Source organism: Cyprinus carpio, chromosome B20 (assembly GCF_018340385.1).
Source record: "Cyprinus carpio isolate SPL01 chromosome B20, ASM1834038v1, whole genome shotgun sequence".
Lineage (NCBI taxonomy): Eukaryota > Metazoa > Chordata > Actinopteri > Cypriniformes > Cyprinidae > Cyprinus > Cyprinus carpio.
The window spans coordinates 18,782,954-18,802,822 of NC_056616.1; the positions used below are offsets into that span (position 1 = coordinate 18,782,954).

The 19,869-nt window shown below is 37.0% G+C and overlaps 1 protein-coding gene across 2 annotated transcripts; it reads left to right on the forward strand.

The window, feature by feature from the left end:
• Positions 1–210: 210 nt before the first annotated feature.
• On the forward strand, positions 211–18,736 carry LOC109071463 (sorting nexin-3). 2 transcript variants are annotated; one of them, XM_019087904.2, is made up of 5 exons: positions 211–448; positions 15,164–15,259; positions 15,449–15,573; positions 17,434–17,479; positions 17,927–18,736. In XM_019087904.2, the coding sequence occupies exons 1-5, from the start codon at positions 287–289 to the stop codon at positions 17,954–17,956; spliced, it is 459 nt and encodes a 152-aa protein (XP_018943449.1). In that variant the 5' UTR covers positions 211–286; the 3' UTR covers positions 17,957–18,736. The 2 variants fall into 2 exon arrangements, with proteins under 2 accessions (XP_018943449.1, XP_018943448.1); XM_019087903.2 differs by lacking the exon at positions 17,434–17,479 and having other exon boundaries at positions 216–448.
• Positions 18,737–19,869: the final 1,133 nt, after the last annotated feature.

The window sequence follows — 19,869 nt, forward strand, 5'->3', positions numbered from 1 at the left end:
AAATGCACTTGCTTTGCTAGCATTTATCCAGCAGCTCAGAACAGTGGCACGTGACTGCATACACGCTAGTTACTACGGTTATAAATAGTCATTTATAGCCTATAACATTTTCGACTTTACATGTACACTGAAAAGTACACTCTAGTCACTATGACAGCTTTTATCCAATCAGAGCCCAGAGATATTACCACGTGACCCTGTTGGTATGTCACATGTCAGCTGTTCCTCAGCTGATCGGAAGTGCAATCGATACCTATTTGTTTGCTCAAACCTGTAACGGAAAGCCATGGCTGAGGCCATAGCAGACACGAGAAGGCTGTACACTAAACCACAAAACCTGAACGATGCGTATGGGCCACCGAGTAACTTTCTAGAGATTGATGTTTCAAACCCCGAGACGGTTGGCGTCGGTCGGAACAGGTTCACGACGTACGAGATCAGACTGAAGGTGAGCAGCCAGTGCTGGCCTGATCAGATATCATACTCTCGGACACACTGATCTGTCCTTACTGAAGCTTAAATACACTCTTAATGCGATTCAAACGAGTGCTAATAGTATGGTGTAGCCAAGCTCACGTTAGTTAATAATGCGTCCAGGTGTAACTTTGTAAAACTTGATGGCTTGCTAAATATTTCCATAACGGTGTCACTGTTCAGCTTTGTTTTGGTTTTGATTCAGCAACGCATTGAGCACACATTCATGTTTATCAAGCCCATATAACTTTCTTTCTTCAGTGGAACACAAAAGGAGATGTCACTGAAGCTGTCATTGTATGGAAATCAGATTCATTGAAAGGTGTTGTTAACATTCTGCCTAACATCTCCCTTCTTGTGTGTTGTCTTAATAAGAATGAATACAGGTTTGGAACAAAATGTGGAGGATGACAGATTAGAATGTTTTTGGTGAAATATCCCTTTAATTTTTCCTTTTGGTATTGACCTAAATATTAAGCGTGACTGTAATGGTCGACTAAAGTATGTTGTGCAGTCAAGAACACAGTTTAGTTGGTATGTGTCTAATTTGCATGAGAGAGTTTCAAGCTATTTCCATTTAGATCTCAAGCATGTAGTCTGTGTGACCACACCCCTTTGTGTAAGCCCAAGATAATGGTGCTTATAATGATAATGATGCACATCTTCTTTATCAAATGAGACCTTTTCAGTTTGCTAGTTAAAGTGCTTTATGTTAATTTTAATTTATATCCCTCGTTCTTGTCCTCATATGTACCCAAGTTAAGCAGAATTGATTTTACGCCTGTTTCAGTAAGTTGACTTATGATCAAATTCTTCTGAACTCGCTCTGTAGATTATGGTTATTGCATCAGTGAATTTCCCACACTTGCACACTCCTCATTCCTAAGACATGAGTCAGCTTTACCCATATTTGTGCTAACAAAATGCATACCCTCATGATTTGTTGGCAAAATTATTCTGAATGTTAGAGGAAGTTTTGAACAGTGAGACACACACGGCTGCCATCTGCTTTGCATATGTGTGTTTGTGCGCTGTTATGCATGGAATTGACCTTACATCTGATAAAATGACCGACAGGCCAAATAGCATGCAAACCTCCCAAATTCCCATGGTAAAAAGAAAAAGTCATGGTACATGTAATTAAGATTAGCTAGGTATCCAATGACAGCTAAACTTGCAAATGATGAATGTTTATTTGCCCCTCATTGAAATGAATGCAAAGACTACATACATGTCACCAAAGTTCACTTTATTAACCTTGTAAACCCTGACATAATAAACAATAATCCAAATATATATATATTTTGAAATGAAAAAGTTTATTTGTATGATAGTAGAACATGTACTAATAAAAGAGAAGATAGAGCTCATACTCAAGAAGGAAAAAAATGCCTCCTTTTTATTCAGATGCCCAGACTGAGCAATGATGCAATTGAATGCATTTGCTGATATTAATTAAGATGAAATTCGGATAGCGTTCAATGTCAAACAATGAGATTGCTATTAATGCTATAGCAAGCTACTTACAAGCTTCTAGATATATGGTTCAATTTAATGCATTTGCTGATATATTTATATATATAGACTTACCTCTTATTTTATATATATATATATCTTTATATATATATATATATATATATGCTATAGGACATTGGGACTGTTTTTAAAAATAAAAAACATGAACATTTCATAGAAACAAGAACATTTATTTTTTAAAATTTACATTTTTTAGTTAAATTCGCTTTCTGTTTTGCATTACTTCAATTTACTTGTATTATTTTTTTTCCCCTGAAAAGCAGTGGACATGGATACTTAATCTATTTTTTCTGGGATCAATGACTGAAAATTTTTAGTAGCACAAGCAGAAAATTTAGGGACACACCTTAAATCAGCCTGCAATGCAATTGTTCACATATTTTCTCCATTTTTTACTGTATTACTGACCAATGTTTTGATAAGACTTAACCTCTTAAACATTTTAGGAAAAAAATAGTATTTTTTCATGTCATTACATTGTATAGAGCATTAAAAAGATGATATTTCATTCATAAGTTATGCTACGTTCTTGGTAGAGGACATTGGGACTCAATTTTTTAAAAATAAAAAGACATGAACATTCATAGGCAAGAAAAATTTATTTTTTAAAATCCCCAATACATTTTTAGTTTTCAGGATTTTTTTTTTTTTTAACTAAACTTTGTATAAAGATAATTTTCTTTATGCAAAATGTGTGTAAAATGGCCATACACAGGTTTTCTCATTATATGTAATGTATCTATAAACTAAATCTAATTTGCATATTAATGTTTTTTTGGGGCAACATGTAATGAAAAAAGAAGTGTAATAATGGGAGTAATAATTGACAAGATTTTCATAATAATATATATTTCATAGGAATATTGAAATATAATTTCTTTCCCTGCTCATTTGTTGTGTCTCCCAAAATGCGTAATAAACATGCTTTTAGTCCCGGTGTCTTCATATGAGGACAACATGTATGAAATCAACGTCCTGTTTTGTAACAGAAAGTCATATTTTGTTTTCTTTATTTGCAGCCTTTTTGTGTGATGTTGATTTATTGTTTTGAGTTTAAAAAAAAATTGTCAGATTTAAATGATAATTACAAAATATTATCATATTTCCATAAGAATGTCTCTAAATTCAGTGGCATAGCGGAAAAACGCTGCGCCCCCCCGCACTACCTCAAGTCCTAGGACCCCTTTTCCAGGTAAATTTCTATAAATAAAAAAGATAAATAAATAAAGAAATATTTTTTGTTTTAAACCATGAATGTGAGCCCACAAGCAACATGCAATATTTGCGCAATATTATACAAGTCTTAACCTCAGTCAATTCACTATAGCCTAAAGAAAGTGAACGTAAAAAAATTGACGGAGATTTCTAACGCTGCATTAACGGCGCATATTCTCTCAGAGAGATGACAAAAGACTAATCTACTTCAATATATGCTGATAACAGTTGTATCATTGTATAAATTAATAGACCTGTTTTTAAAAAAACCTTTTAAAAAAACATTTTCAATTACCTAATCTTCTATTATCCTCACAGCACATCATGTGTGCTGTGAGGATAATACAGAATTATGCGGCACTATGAAATTATTGCAGTGTACATTAATTGTAATTTATTAATAGGCATAATAATAGGAAGAATGTGTAGGGCTAATTGGAAACACTAAATGAAATGCATCTTTAGGGATTTTATAATGAAAGAGTTTTTGTTTTTGATTTGAATTATTTAAGTTAAATTAAGTTTTCTATAGATATATTTAGCAAGTCAGTGAGGCAAGTATTCGCTGAGTTTTGGTTTATCAGAAGTACTCCTGCTCAAAATCGAAACTGCAGAAAGAATCCTGTTTTTTCTTCTTAATTTTATAAAAGCACACCATTTTGTTGATATTGTGAGTGCATACAAATAAAAGTAGACCCTTTACAGTTCTGAATGCTGTATTACTTTTACCTTTATGAGCAAAAATTATGGCGTATTTTAAAATGTTCCCAATGCAAGTGATTGCGCTGGCGCCTCCATGTCCTGTAAAGCGTGCTTCAGCTTCCACTCTCCGCACAAATGATTGGATATGCCTGAGCTGTTTTATATCTATAGATTTTGTTTTAGGCAAGTTGTGATGATTTGAGAAGGCTAAATTGATCAAATAGGATATGATCAACTCACTGTCTGCCGCTGGCGGCTTGTTTGATACTTTATAAAACAAAAACTTACATTTAATGAACAAAAATGTTCCAAATGTTTTTCTAAATGAACTTAATAAAATAATGAAACAAAATGTAATCACTTTGCCATTTCATACAAAACCGAACTATTTTAGTAGCTGAAACAGTATATAAGCTGTTTTGGCAGAAAGGGGAAAAAAAGACGGGCTCGGGTCAGACTCGGGCCGAGAATTCTGATGAGCTGTCGGACATGGGCCGGGATAGGGCCTAGATTGTGGCCCGTGTAGGGCTCTAATATCTCTGCCTTTCGTTGACACATGATATGACACAGATTAGCATGGGGAGGTTATCGCCGCAGTGTGTGCCCCGCGTGCCCGTCCGCTACACCACTGACTAAATTAACAAGGAAAGGGAGTGGTCATGTTGAAACATCCAAACATTTAGTATCTCTGAAAAGCCAGGAATATGCTCTGTACAGGACATTAAATCTGTGGCATGTATTGTCTCAGAGAAGTTCACTAAAATATAATGCCCTCATATGAGGATGCAGGGTCTCAGAGATTACAATGTGCAGTATTCTTTTAATTTCAGAGAGATATGACAAATATATATGATATGATTAAATTACTATTGTTTTGCATAAGTGCAGTTACTAATAATATTACATGTTAATTTCTTGTTTATTTCATGTTTATATACATTTAACAGTAAAGCACTAAGCTCGAGTTGGGAAACTTACAAAATGTATTTTATTAACAACAGTAACGTGTGCAAAATCACATTTTTATGTAGAAAAGATATATATTGTACTCTTATTAAATGTACAGTACCATTATTCTTTTATAGTCTAATGAAACTGACCAACAACTTGAGTGATTGTGTGATTTAGTCGCAAATTGAAGAAAAGTTTGTTTTTCAAAGCACTCTGACGTTTTTTACTTCATAAACAAAAAAAGAGCGAAACTGACAAAATCTGATATCTTCTTGATGATTCGATATTTTATAATAGTAATTTTATAATTTCAAAATATAAAGTAAAAAGTATAAATGAATAACTAATAGGCCAATAAGTGCTCCTCTGCTGCCATCTACAGGTTATAGTGGTAATTTGAGATTTTTTTTAATTTCACATAAGGGCCATTACATCGCTCCCTTTCATAGTCTAAACAGTGGACGCAAGTGTCACGGGCGATGCGTGTATGCAATACACCGCTCATGCAACAGGGGTAAGTAGAGTCGGGTCACGTGATATTCAGATCACAATGGCAACTGAAGAGGAGCGCATTCTATTGCTGATTTTACATCGGCGGCAACAAAGGCAGCGCAGAGATAGGCGATGGTATGTTATACTTATAAGCTCGCGTAAGTAACCTCTTCTTCTGTAAACATAATATACTTGAATTAATGTACAATACTTGCAATGTTGCCCCCACTGACAACGCATAGTGCATCGGCGCGTCACATATCAAAAACTAGGACGACACATTTGGCTACGCACCGACGCATAATGGCGGCCGAAGCGTAGCGATGCGTAGTCTTGGGGACACGTATGCGTACCGATGCCTTGACTATGAAACGGCCCTAAGTGTTGGTTCACCACAGTATATTTTGGTCATCCCATTGAAAATAAAATTCAAATTTGATCATTTAGGAGCTTTAAAGTGCTGGAAACAGTTGTGCGAAATGCTTGTAGTCATTGAAAATTGCTTGAATTTCTCTCTCAAAATGCTGCACAAACCCTGAAATGAATAATGTAATAACATTTGACTATTTCTGCCACAACACCATGATTACAGTTAGCGTTACTGCTTCTGGTTTTCTATGTCAGCGCTGTTTGATCTGTTTATAACTCAGAACTCTGTGCAGAATTCGAATGCTTCTCACTTGATCTCGTAGCGACCTTTATTCATTCTGATGTGAATTCAAACGCTTCTCACTGGATCTCGCAGCGCTGTGCAGTAACAGTGTCGTGAAATCAACTTTGGTTCCCGAGTAAAGCTGTTCTGAGCTCGGACTAGTTTGTTTGGGTCCCGGTCAAAGCTGTTAAACAGTCCGCGCTGTGCAGCTCAAACGAGAAGCGCTATTTTGTTATGCTTTTGTTTCATTTGCTGTTTGATGTTTCTCATGTGACAGAAATGGCAGCGTGACTTGAACAATGCGGTGGTCGCGCCAGTGCAACCGCACACAAAATTTACTTGCACCGGCAGAATTTGGTCGCAGTTTGGAGCCCTGCTTGTGTATGATTGGTTGGTGTAAGTTAATTCTTCCCTTTAGTTTTAGAAGATTTCTAGAACTAAGAAAAAAAATTGTTACAGCTCTCAGTTGTCCACAGTATTTGATTGGGACTCATATCTGTCCAGCCGCACTGTTGTTTTCGATCATGTTCTACTGATGTATCCAACTGTATCAGGAGCTGAATAACTCTCTGTACTTCCATTGGTAGTCACCACATTGCATTACTGCTTATTTGCGCGAAGTTGAGCTCATCTTTGAACTTATCGCAAATGATCGATGTTTCTCAAATTGCAGAAATCACTAGTTGCTGCAAATCAGTGTGAACGTCTCTGTAGCAAGAGTACATACATGGCCTAGATAGAGGTCATCTTAGTGGTTTAGGTTGGTAAACAAATTATTGCACTGACTATTGTACACTTGAGCAAGGTACTCGCTGTCCCTGCAGCTTAACATTGCAACATTACCTGAAAGTAGTGGAAACAAATTTCACAGTTGTTCTTTGGTCTGCAGTTCTATTCTGTTCTGTTCTATTCTATTCTATTCTTCTTGACACATTTGTAACAATACAGTCCCCTTTCCTTTAGAAGTTTTGATGAAAGACTAAATGTTCATCAGACTCAGGTTTTATTGTTGAAACTCTTTCCATCTAATTCACGTTTTCTTCCCTAAATAGCCCAAATTCTCCTTTGAAATTAAATAATTTTAAATTTAAAGTGCTCGCCTAAGGAGGCGGAGGCACAGATAAGACATTGTCAAAACCCCTTACTGTGTCCTAAGCAGTCATTTTCCACAACTGATGAGTTGTGACAGGTGCTGTTGTGTCTGCTAATAGGCCACTGTCTTCCCAGCTTTCCTATAGTATTTTTAGCTTTCTCCTGCCTACATAGTGAGCCACCGCCTGCCATTAGCCCAAATCTAAAGCTACTGTACTTGATCAGCGTATAATAATTAGCATATGCGTGTAATCAGTATTATTGTGTGTCTCGGAGTCGGCGGTGACCCTGCTTTGCATAAGGGAACACCCCACACATACCTCTCACGCTATCGCTCTCTTGCTCTAGCCCTCAAGACTGAGAGAAAGAGCAGAGCTGTCAACTTTTGATTTGCTTCTGAAGTAGCCCAATTGCAACAATGAGAGGAGATAAAGAGATTCTGTTTGTATTTGTCATAGTAACACTGCCTGTGTTGATTACATGCTTTTGCGTGCCAAGGGCAGCATCTTTCTTTGACGCTCTTCCGCACCATCCACGCACGCTTTCTCTCTTTTGCTCGGCGGCCAATCATTATCCTTTCCATCGTCATATCCCACATCCCATAGATGATCCTGGCATGGTAAGTGAGAGAAAGAAGCCAAGCCATATTTGTGTGTGTGTGTGTGTGTGTGTGTGTCTTGGAGAGGGAATGAGAAGCTTCTTAATCCCTTCTTTTAAAGTGGAACGTGTGAATGACTATGGGGGTGCAGACCTCGTCTTAACCCCCTGCCAAACCCACCCCCCACTGGATGGCACAAAACATGCCCATCCCCCACCACCTGCTCCTCTGGTCTCATCTTGGGACAAGCATATCTCTAGTGACGGATTCTTTTGTTCACCTGTAACTTAAAGGTAGAATTTATTTACACTCATGCCATTCCATACTGACAGAATGGAACAACAGGTGAATATTTTCAACATAATGAACTTGGAACATGGCATGTTCATGTGAGCAGAGTCCGATTTATGGACATACCTTGATGTGTGGGTACAATCTTTGTCATCAATCAATCAATTCAGTTCACAAAACCAAAACTGAGTGATTTGTTTGTGAACTGACTGACTCTCCAGTTGCAGAAGCTAGCTTAAATTTAGTCTGTTCTTATCAAGCTATCATATGACTTCAGAAGACATAAAAATGTACCACAAGAGTTGCATGCACCACGTTTATGATGCTTTCATTGTGCTTTTACATCCTCTTTGATGCCTGAAAGCCTCCGTTCCCATTCATTTTAGGTGTACTGGAAAATGCACAGTACATTTCTTCAGAATTCATTCTTTTGTGTTTTGCTAAAGAAAGAAAGTCAAACAGGATTGGATCGACATTAAGGTGAGTAAGTAATAACACAATATTTTTGGGGAGATTTGTCCCTTTAGTTTAAAGCAGGTATGCATCTGTTACTGTTCTCTAATCAGCTGTAAATTCCATCAGGTATGTGATTTCACATAGAGCAGCTGTTAATTCAGAGATATGTTGTTTGTTACTAAGCTGAGCTTATCAAAGCTGATAATGAATGTGGATTTGCGCAGCTTGTCAGTTAACAACAGCTCTGTGTAGTAACAGCTGCTCTATGTGAAATCACGCACCAGATGGAATTTACAGCTGATTAGAGAACCGGCTTTACTGACGTGATGCGCACTAATTATCGGCCGATATTTATAGTGCACCCCTATGTGAAACTGAAGACTGGAGTAAACAGTTATTTTTAAATTGAAATAATATTCCACAATATTATTTTTATTGCTTTTTTTCAAATAAAAGAAGCTTTGGTAAGCAATAGAGAAACCCAAAATTTGAAAAGGTAGTGTAGCTGTGCTGTTATGAATCAGTTTGGTTTCTGCCTGATTTTCCTATTGGTCATATTTTGCTCATGAGACAGTTCACTTGGAGAACAGATGCTTTAAATCATAAGTGGAAAGCAGGTTAAGTACGTAAGCAATAAGCAACTGCACTAATCTTTCATTTTATGGATTATGCAACTTTGTAACTCTGACACGTGGTCTTGGTCTTGAATAGGTCAGTTTTATTTGTCACAGATAGTTTGAACTCATATTCACATGACAGCAGAACATAAGCTTGTTGACTTCTGTTCATATAATTTAATATTATATACATATTGTGACAGTCTAACCATGGCATTAACTCTTGTTTTGTGGCCACCTTGTTTACAGTGTAAAAGTTGAGTGACATGAGACCACTGACTCTGCACAAAAGCCACCAGACGGAGGATTTGGGATTCAACGTTGTTTACAGACAGGAGAATCCTCAGCCCCCCTTCTGCGTTTTTGTATACAACACTCTCTTTCCCTACCCATCTTTCACTCCCTTTCTCCCCTGCTTACCTCCTCCTCCTCGTCATCCCCCTTTCATTCTCTTTTCCAATTTCCAAAAAGCGCTCTCTCTCGCTCTCCCTTTCTGCCATTACTAAAAATGGCTTGCTTGCCTGGTTGTCAGTCCCAGTCAAGTGTAATCCAAAGTCTACAGCATCCTCCCCGACAACTATTTTAATGGTAATGGGCAGCATATTGTATCAAGGCTACCATATCCTACTTGAGATGACAGTATCAAAAGTGGGAGTTGATGCTATGGGAACAAAGACAGGGGGCAGAGTGAGGGTGTTGGGCGGGTGTGTGAGAGAGCGACTTTGTGTGTAAAACGTGGAGGGGGATGATGGTGGGGTGCGAGTGCTCTCATTGTCCCTCTGTCCTCTTCTCTTTGGAGCTATGATGCGATGAGATGGCATTGTGGTTCCATTTTTGCTACTTTTATTTTGAAAAAGAGAGAGCAGGGCGGAGAGATGAAATGCTCGCTCTTAAACTTGACTTGATCCGACTCGCTAAAAGCTAATGCATAGCCAGCGCAGAGCCCTTACGCAGGGTGAGGTGACCTCTCTCGGCTGTTTTTTCACTGCCCTCTCTCTCCTCCTAATGAGGATACACTATTGTCCCCAGCACACACATGCATCTGAAAAAGAGAAGAGAGACCGGGATTCTGCCATCTCCTCATATCGGCATAAGCCATGTGGAAGCTTTTAACAGTGCGGAAGAGTGACTAAAAGAAAGAGCGCTTTTAGTGCAGCTTTCACACAATTGGCTATTTTTGGGTGTTGTGCATAAAATGGACCCGGTCTGTATAATGTCTCTCTACGACTTTTTCTTGTTCAGTCACTCTGTCCCATTCTTTTTGGGTGGTTTTGTTTTTGTGTTTGACATTTTTAGGGCGTTTTTGAACCTAGTTTCACTCGAGATGAATGTGCTGATAACATTGAGCCATATACCTGTTGAATCTTGAAGACAGAATCTCTGGGTCAACACGGCGCTGTAATTTCTGATCGAAACACACCTCTTCCTCTGGTTAATAGATATAATTCTGACCAGTGAAAGGACAGTTTGAAATTTTAAATTGAGCCAAACCGAGCCATGTTTCATGACAATTTAGTCCTGTTTATGTTGTTCTCATTTTATTTTAAACAGCCTTCTTGCTATGTTATGTCATAGACACAGAGCTCAAGATACTTTAATGCTTCACGAGTAACATTTATTATTATTATTATTAATGTTTACATATGTGTGTAAAATTTATCATTGTGATCCAGCCACAAGCTATTTGCCCGTTCACAATGAATGTGGAAATGCTGCATGATGTTTAATACAGCTATGTGCTGCTGTTTTTTTGGACCATAGAGGTTTCACTCTGGGCAGGGCTACGAAGTGCAACCAAATAGATACCAAGCGACCCACCAAATCTGTTTTCTCAGAGCAGCAACTGTCAAAAACATTGATTAACATGATTAACATCACATCACTCCTTGTTATCACAGTGTTATGCTTCATGTCAAGAAGGCTTTGTTTGTAGCAGGTCCTGTTAGTTGGTGTCTAGAGATAATTAAAAACAGACATCATTAAATATCCCACGGAGCTTATGGAATTAACATAAAAACCACCCAAGAGAGCATAGCTGACCATCAGAGAGTCTCTAAGCATTTGATCGTGTGACGCTGAGTCTCATTACCTGCCGGTTTAATCATGTCATACCATTCCCCTCTCACCAGTACGCTCACAGGTATTGATGGACCTCTTGAAAAGCCCCGTCTTAGCCGCAGCGCAAGGCTGCTGTCTTAATGAATTGGGCTGTTTTCATCTGCTCATTGAGTGTTTGATGTGTAAGGGCTTCCGTCTGTGTGGTTAACTTTGGTTGCCACGGTAATCAGGCCCTTTGTTGGGCTGTTTTGTTTGCTTGTCTCAGGTTTGATTGAGATCATTAGCAGTGAAGGGAGGACAGTCAAACTCTTCAGAGTTTACATCTGCAGCTGTATACAGTGGGACGCACCCCTCCTTTTCTCTTTATACGCGCACACACATCAGTACAACACTGCTCCCGTCACAGCATTTTTGTTGAAGTGTAATTAGTGGTGCTTGCAAGCATCACTATTACTATTGCTCATACTTAAGGTGAGGGATTTAAACAAAACCCTAAACCAAAGTAGTAAACCTCAGCTTTTCCTGTGGAGTTTGCACTACACACATGATTGATACCTCAGTCGTGCAGCTTGTTGTGGGATGTTACTTTGCTTAAAACAGACAAACAAATCACATTGACTTGCAATGAAACAGGGACTGGAGTTAGAACACCCTAGCAACTAAGCACAAGACCTTTCATCATGGTAGTGGTGACTTTTGAATGGCCAGCTACCACATTTTCTTCAGAAAATGTAAAATATTTGGTATTTGTCATTAATTTAAATTGTGCACTTCAAGTTCAAGTCTAGGGAACAGTAATTTTGTTTAAATGATTTTGAAAGAAGTCACAATATTAATCAAATTATTAGTCAAATTATCACAATTTTAAATGTATATTTTATAGCTGAATATGTAATTTATTACTGCGATTTCAAAGCTGAATTTTTAAGCAACCGTTATTCCAGTCTTCAGTGTTACATGATCCTTCATTCTTATGCTGTTTTTAGGTTTAAGAAATCTTTCTCATTATTATCATTTTTTTTATTGTTATTATCAAAGCAGTTGTGTTGCTTAATTATTTTAATGGAAACCATGATACATTTTTTTTGGTATTCTTTGATGAATAAAAAGTTCAAAAGAAAACCATTATTTCAAACTAAAGATTGTTGTAACAATGTAAAAGTGTTACATAAGGTACTTTTATTTATTTATTAAAAAATACTTTGTCCTAATCTTAATGTACAGACAGCTTTCTAAGTGATCTCCAAGTTAATTTTTTTTTATTTATTTATTTTTTATTTTTTTGGGCCCAACATGGCATCATTAATTTGACTAGTGGTATGAGCTGGTGGTGGAACTACCAGACAGGCAGCATTTTTAGGAAAGACTGTTCAGATACAATTATTATTTTTGCTGTTTTATTACTGGTACTGCTGGTACAGTGCCAAAGAAATGACACACTTTGGCCGGTGGCAGAATTGGCAAGCTTGTCCTTTGACCAAGTGCCACTGAAAAATGTAATATATAATAATAGTAATAATCATCATCATCCATGAGCTTTCTACTCTTGACCATTGATTTTCTGTTTTCATTGATGTCCCCTGCTCTGGCCTAAATGACTTCAAAATAGCCTCTATATTAGAAGGTGATGTAAAGCTGACAGGTTTTTTTTTTTTTGCAAATAAGAGAAGAGATCACTAACCAGCTTGGAGATAGATAGATATAGTAGGTCAGTAGGAAATATCAGTTTGCAAAGCTATCTGAAAAACTATGCACAAGTGCACCTAGGGCTAAAGCTGCTTTAAACGCTAAGGATGGTCACCCCAAATGTTATTTAATTTAGTTAATAGAAGTTAATCAATAAAGAAAATCTATTTATGCAATTATTTTTGACAGCATCCTCATTTTTCAGCATTTTTACACAAGTGCCTAAAACTTTTAACAGTACTTGAGCTTTGCAGGTAGGTTTCTTGAAGCATCTTGCATACGTTGCCAGAGTTCTTCTGGATTTAGTCTCTCACTTTGTTCTCTTTCTTTATGTGATTCCAGACAGACTGGATGATGATGAGATTAGATCTATGTGTGGAGCACTGGCTGTTGTCAGACTTCACAATTTTTTTCAATCTTGTCCCCTGCTTCACCTTGTAAACACATGACTGAAGACGTAGAGTGAAATAAGAAACAGAACCTGACCTGTTGACACTTTTGTAGGCCTTTATCATTTGTGTGTGTGTGTGTGTGTGTGTGTGTGTGTGTGTGTGTGTGTGTGTGTGTGTGTTTTAAGAAGTTTTCAATATAAATGGGCTTTCATCCTTGGCCTAAGAACTAATCCTGTTCAATAACTAACTAACTCTTCCTCCAGTGTGACCGTGTACCACATAATAGTCCTGAAACCATGATGTTATTGTCATGAGTGTGTGTATTAAATTACCTGTTACTGCGATCAATTGACATAGGGATTAACTTCTTTTGACCTCCTTACTTAGTGGGAACGTAAACCCAGTGGTTCAGCCATTCACAAAGTATTAGTCAGCACCTCTGCGAGGTTGCTACTAAACGCTTCCTCGGCACTAAAGTTACCCTGCTCTCAAAGCTATTGAGTTAATCCCCATCTTATATGACAGCGTGGGTTGAGGAAATGCCTAGATCAGAGTTTGCAGTTATAAAGATTGTAGTTGGTATTGCGGGATTAAAGTGGTAAAGTGGTGTGAGGAGGTTACGACAAAAAAAAAATTAATGTGAATGATTAGATTGGAAGTTATACAAAATATTCCTATGAATAATACACACACACACACACACACACACACATATATACATATATACATACATACATTTTTTTTTTTATTTGGGGGTCAAATATCTCTGAGTTTTGATAAATTTAAAAATTTACACTTCAAAAGTTTGGGGTCAGAAAGTCACTCTGATACTTTTTTTTTCAGGATTCTTTGATGAATAGAAAGTTAAAAGGAAAATTGTCATCATTTACTAACCATCATGCTGTTCCAAACCTGTATGAATTTTTTTTTCTTCTGTTGAACATAAAAGATTTTTTGACGAATGTGGGTAACCAAACATGCAGTTGCTGGTAGCCATTGACTTCAATAGTAAGGAAAAAAGTCAATGGCTACCGTCAACTATTTAATTCTACATGGACTGGGTCATCTTGTTGGGGTGGTCATTTTGAGATTGTATGACCAGCTGAATACTGCTCATATTATGTTGCTAACTTCTTTATTATTGGACATTTTCACTTCAGTCATTTAATTTATTAATTTAATACGTTAATATATATGGTTTACTGAGACATAAGAAGTAAAACAGAAATGAGTCAAGTTAATAGAGATGGGAAACAAGCAGAGTTGGATAAAGACTTAAAAAATAGAGGTGGGGGGAAGCTGAAGTGGTGGGTATTTCATCAATGTTCCTCATTGTGAGGAGAGATCTACACTTTCTGAAGAGACCCACTCAAGGCTAAAAACCTGACTTGGAGCAGCTGAAGAGATGGAGGGAGAGAATGAGCGATGGAAAAAGGAAGGGTCTTGGGGTAACTGAGGATCGATGAACATTTCAACTCTTCCTGTCCAATTAGGGCCCACATGAGACTTTGTCCCCAAAGCACATGTTCATTTATTCGTTTAACTTACAGTCTCTTCCACTGTGTATTCATCTGTTTGGACTCTGCGTTGAGTATTGATCTGTACTTTTATTCCCGTCTGTGTGTTTGTTACTTACGCTGCCTTTTGCCTCTTCAGCTTCTCCTTGAACGCTGTCATCAGGCTGTTCTTTTATTTCATAAACATCTGCCTCTCCAGTGCCCCTGTTGTAGTGTCTCTGTGGGCCTTTTTGTGGACTCTTCCTATTTATTTAATGCTTTACTCTAATACTGAACTTGGTTTTATTGAATTAATGATGCTGTTCAGCTACACCGTCAGTCTTAACGTGGTTTTCAAATTACTTTTACTTAAAAATGTGCATCTGTTTTGAAACGGTCTGCCTTAATCTAAGATGGACATGATGTTTCAGATGTTTAATTCTCACTCTTCGCAGACAAACCTCCCTATCTTCAAGCTGAAGGAGTCACGTGTCCGGAGGAGATACAGCGACTTTGAGTGGCTGAGAGGAGAGCTGGAGAGAGAAAGCAAGGTGAACTATTGGTGAAGAATAAAGTGTTGGTCCATTTCAACTAGAAACATTTAAGAGTAATGCTTTTTCAGTTATTGGATTGGAAATGATTCTGTAGTTCAGGTAATGATGTTTGAAGTGATTGTAAGAGACCAGTGATTGCATTCTGAGATGTATGTAACGTGAATGAAGTTTTTGCATTTCAAATAGGTGGTAGTTCCTCCTCTTCCTGGAAAGGCTCTGTTCAGGCAGCTCCCATTCCGTGGGGATGACGGTATATTTGACGACTCTTTTATCGAAGAACGGCGGCAAGGCCTAGAACAGTTCCTCAACAAGTGAGTCGCAAGTTCCTCCAGATACCTTGCATTTCTGTTCACCAGAAACATTAATCTTTGGTTTTTACCTTGAACCAAACGAGCAAATTTCACAAATAAGGACAGAATTAGCTCCAAATTTAACAATTAACGTATCTTTTTCCAAATTAAGTATTCTTTGTGAAGATTCTTTTATCCAAACTCAATTAGCACTGCATTACAGGTGTACATTTTATCAGTTCATGTATTTCTTGGCAGTCAAACTCATGACTTTGGAGTTGCTAGCGTCATGCTGTACTGTTTAAGTTGAAGGAAAATTACTGTGTTGCAGCATCTCTATGGCCAACATTCAGTTCACGATGCTAAATTAGTTTTCCACTAATATTCAGAACCTTAAAAAGCCAAAATATGAACAAAATAGCGTGTCAAAAAGAATATCTTTCCTGGTCATCCTAATAACTTTTCATTCAAAACTATGGAGGATGAGAAATTACTTAAGTATAAATAAATTAATGAATAAATACATAATTAAATGATAAAATAAAAAAATAAAAATAATTAATGAATTAAATAGTTGATTGCTGAAATAAATAAATATATGTAGAAATGCATAAATAAATAAATAAATAAATAAATGCTGATATGCATAAATGAATGAATAAATAAATCATTTTGTCAAAAGTGTCATTTTTAATTGTGCTATTTTTGTACCATTTGTGTTATACTACATTTATTTATTTTTACATTTATTTCTACATTTATTTATTTCTGTGTTCGTATGTTAATAAGGTAGGCAGTCCTAACCTCTCTCAATGCAGGATCGGTCAATTAGGCAAACCAGTCAGAACAGCCCAGAGCCGTTAAAAGAGAGAGAGTTGTGACAATGGAAATTCAAAATGCTTGATCATCACATGATTCACGTAGACTTCAAATAATTCCAGGATATTTATAGTGGGATATCCACTGCATTCCAGAAACGATAACGATCCTGTTTAACCAATTCTGCATTGAGAGAGGTTAGGACTGCCTACCTTATTAATGTAAAAATAAACAAATGTAGTATAACACACATGGTACAAAAATAACTATTAAAAATGACAATTTTGACAAAATTATGTGTATATATATATATATATAGACAGAGAGACAGAGAGAGAGAGACAGAGAGACACACACACAGTAGTCAACATCTGAAGTGGATCAGAAAAGTTCATCAAAGTTGTCCTAAGACAATAACACATTTTATATATAAATTGTATGATATGACAAAATGAACATAGTCCTCTACTGCGTGTCCTTTCTCTTAACTTCTTTAAGCCTTGGCACCTCTGAACTGTTTTTATAAAGAAGACTGAAGCGGTTATCATGATAAAGAATTACAATAGTTTTTCCTCTCTCTGTTAATTTTGAGTTTTTGGGTTAAGGTACTTCAGTAAAAGAGAAAAACAGACACTTGTCAGCCTTTTTGTCATTTGATGTCTTCCCTCACATTTATTTTTTCTTCTCTCATAATTACCTACAGAATGATCAAAACTGATGAGAGGCCGCAAGTGCACCAGCTTTACTTTTTACATTTGTTTTATTTTTGATGTGTAATTTATGATAATTGCGAGTGAAATTACAGGCGTGCATACCTTTTCCCTACAAGATGTTGTGTGCACTCCTGCTTATTTTTGATCCGAGGTACCGTTCCCCCGCCGACTGAGACAATAAAAGTTACAGTTCGATTGTAATTATTTGCTGTGATTGCACACTTTGCCATTATCTTTGTTTCATGTGCAAATGCGCCGGCTCTACCTGTTTGAATTTTAATACGAGACGAACAGCTTTTTTCTTTTACCAAAAATTCCTGAATTAAATGTCATTGTTCGCTACTAATAGCACCTGGAGAAGGGGGACGCATTCCCATCATACTTCTAGACTATGTGTGAGTGGATTTGTACAGCATGTCTTTACATTTGCCTGAATGATCCTCCGTCATCTTGACTTGTAACATCGTGAGCATCGTCTAATTTTAGAGGTGTGAGGGTCCTTTTTTTAATTCCACTGGAAGCTGGAATAGATTGAATGGTAAAATAATGAGTTTAATTAGCATGGCTCATTCTACTGTTTTTAAAGATATGCGTAATTAAATTTCGATATTATCACTCTGAAATTCATGCTGGATGATTTATGATCTGAAGAAGAATGCTGCAGAATGTCACAGCCTCCTAATAATATCTAAGAGTTGTATCTTGATTGGGGTCAAAGTTGATTCCGCCTCCTCTCCCTCTCTATCTCTCTCTCTCCCTCTCTCTCCCTTGCTTTACAGTGTGTGTCCTTGCATAATATTTTAATGGTGGCTAATATGCATTTTTTGGTCTGGTTTTTCCAGAGTGGCTGGTCATCCATTGGCCCAAAATGAGCGCTGCCTGCACATGTTTCTACAGGAGGAGTCAGTGGATAAAAACTACACCCCTTCCAAAATTAGACAAGCCTGAACCGGTCTGGACTCTACACACGCACACACACACACACAAACATGGCCCACAAGCAATAAGAAAGGTTTGAATCATTCTTAACAGCAACAGAATCTTAGCATGAACCATAGGGTGTCCAAAACATTTACAAAATAATTGAAAATGTTCTCTAGCGTTAGTTGTGTCCCTTCACTTCTCCAAAAGTACTTTTTTGATCTCTGCTTATAGATTGTTTCAGTCTTTCTGTTTTGATTCACAAATCCATAATGTTAATATTACCACTTTAAGTCAGATCAAATACGTTCTTATGTGTAATTCATTGTGGTTAATAATTATTTACGGTAGTTTTGTCTGAGAGCACCACTAACTACGATTAGTACAAGATCAAATGAAACAAACCAAATAACTATATCACAATTATGCAAGCACTATATTATCACACACATCGGCTTCCCTGTGTTATTGCTACAACCTACTTGTGTTGCTTTTAATGTTCAAGAACATGTACAGCAGCTCACCGTGCAGGATGCACTTAATTGGGAACCTCCTTTATACGTGGTGGTTAATCTTGTGCCGTGTGCCCCACTTAGCTGCAGACAAGTCTGTTTTTACTGTGTAATGGCGGAACACAGCGAGTGCTGCCTACAATGCATGTTTCCAGATTTGTATACTGCTGTGCCATTGTTTTGTTTATGAGAATTTTCCAATAAAATGGATCAAACACATGCATGTATGATGTGGTTTGCAAAACTAAAGCGTCTCTGTTTGCTTCCGCTGAAATATCTAAGAGACGATCCTAGCTTTAGTCGTTGTAGAAATTTAGTCTGCCTTAAAAGCTTTTTCTTCTTGACCATCAGGAGTTTAATTCAGAGGAAATCAGTTTTGTTAACTGGAGGGCAAGTATTAGTATTTTATGTGCAGGAATTATCAAAATTAATTTTGATAATTAAAAAGTGAAATTAATTATTCCCAGGTGTTGTTTATCCACAGCACATAAACAGTATTAAAAACTGTGTAAACTCATCTAGTTATCGCTCATTTGCTATCTGGTAGATGCTTTATTTAAGTGACTTTATTTAAATGTCATGCTACCAAGATAAGAAAATTAGGGTGATTTAATTTACTGATAAACAGACGCATCTAAATCAGAATGTATTTAGTCGGAGGGTTTTTATTGATCTGCTAAGTCTGAGGTAGGTGGCTCTGAAAGGGAGAAAATAGATTAATTAGGAATGGTTTCTCAGAATAGAAAAAGGACTGGAGGAAACAATATGAAGTCATAGGTCCTGGATGCTCAGATACAGAGGAATCTCAAAAAACACAGGCAATACTTGTTGTTAAGGTCAGTTCCTCCTCAAATGTCCTTCAGAAACAGTGGAGAAGAAGAAACTTTTTTTCGATGTAAGAATATTTTGGGGTCAAAATTGATTCGAAAATTAATTACAATAACTGGTTCTTCAAATAAGGGTCATTTGTTTTATGTGGGTATTTACAATGTATTTTTACTGAAACCAGGACAAAAGTGAGCACTCACTTAATTTATACTTCTTGGCAAGCATATATGAACTATATATTAAAAACATATAGGATGTGTTTGCTATTGGGAAACAGGTGTGTTTTTGTATTGTTTCTAAATTGCTATACAAGACACTGCAATTACAGGCCTACATGCAACCTTTTGTTATTAAGTCTAGCGTTGTCTCATATTTTTTGTTTGTTATTCTGTTTCCAGCATGACGGATCGTGCCTAAATTACTTTTGATGGAATTCAAATGTTGTTGAGTCAGTATGTGCAACAATGCTGTATATAAGGTAAAGAGAAGGGCACAGCCGCTTGGCTCATGTAACCTTGGAGTTC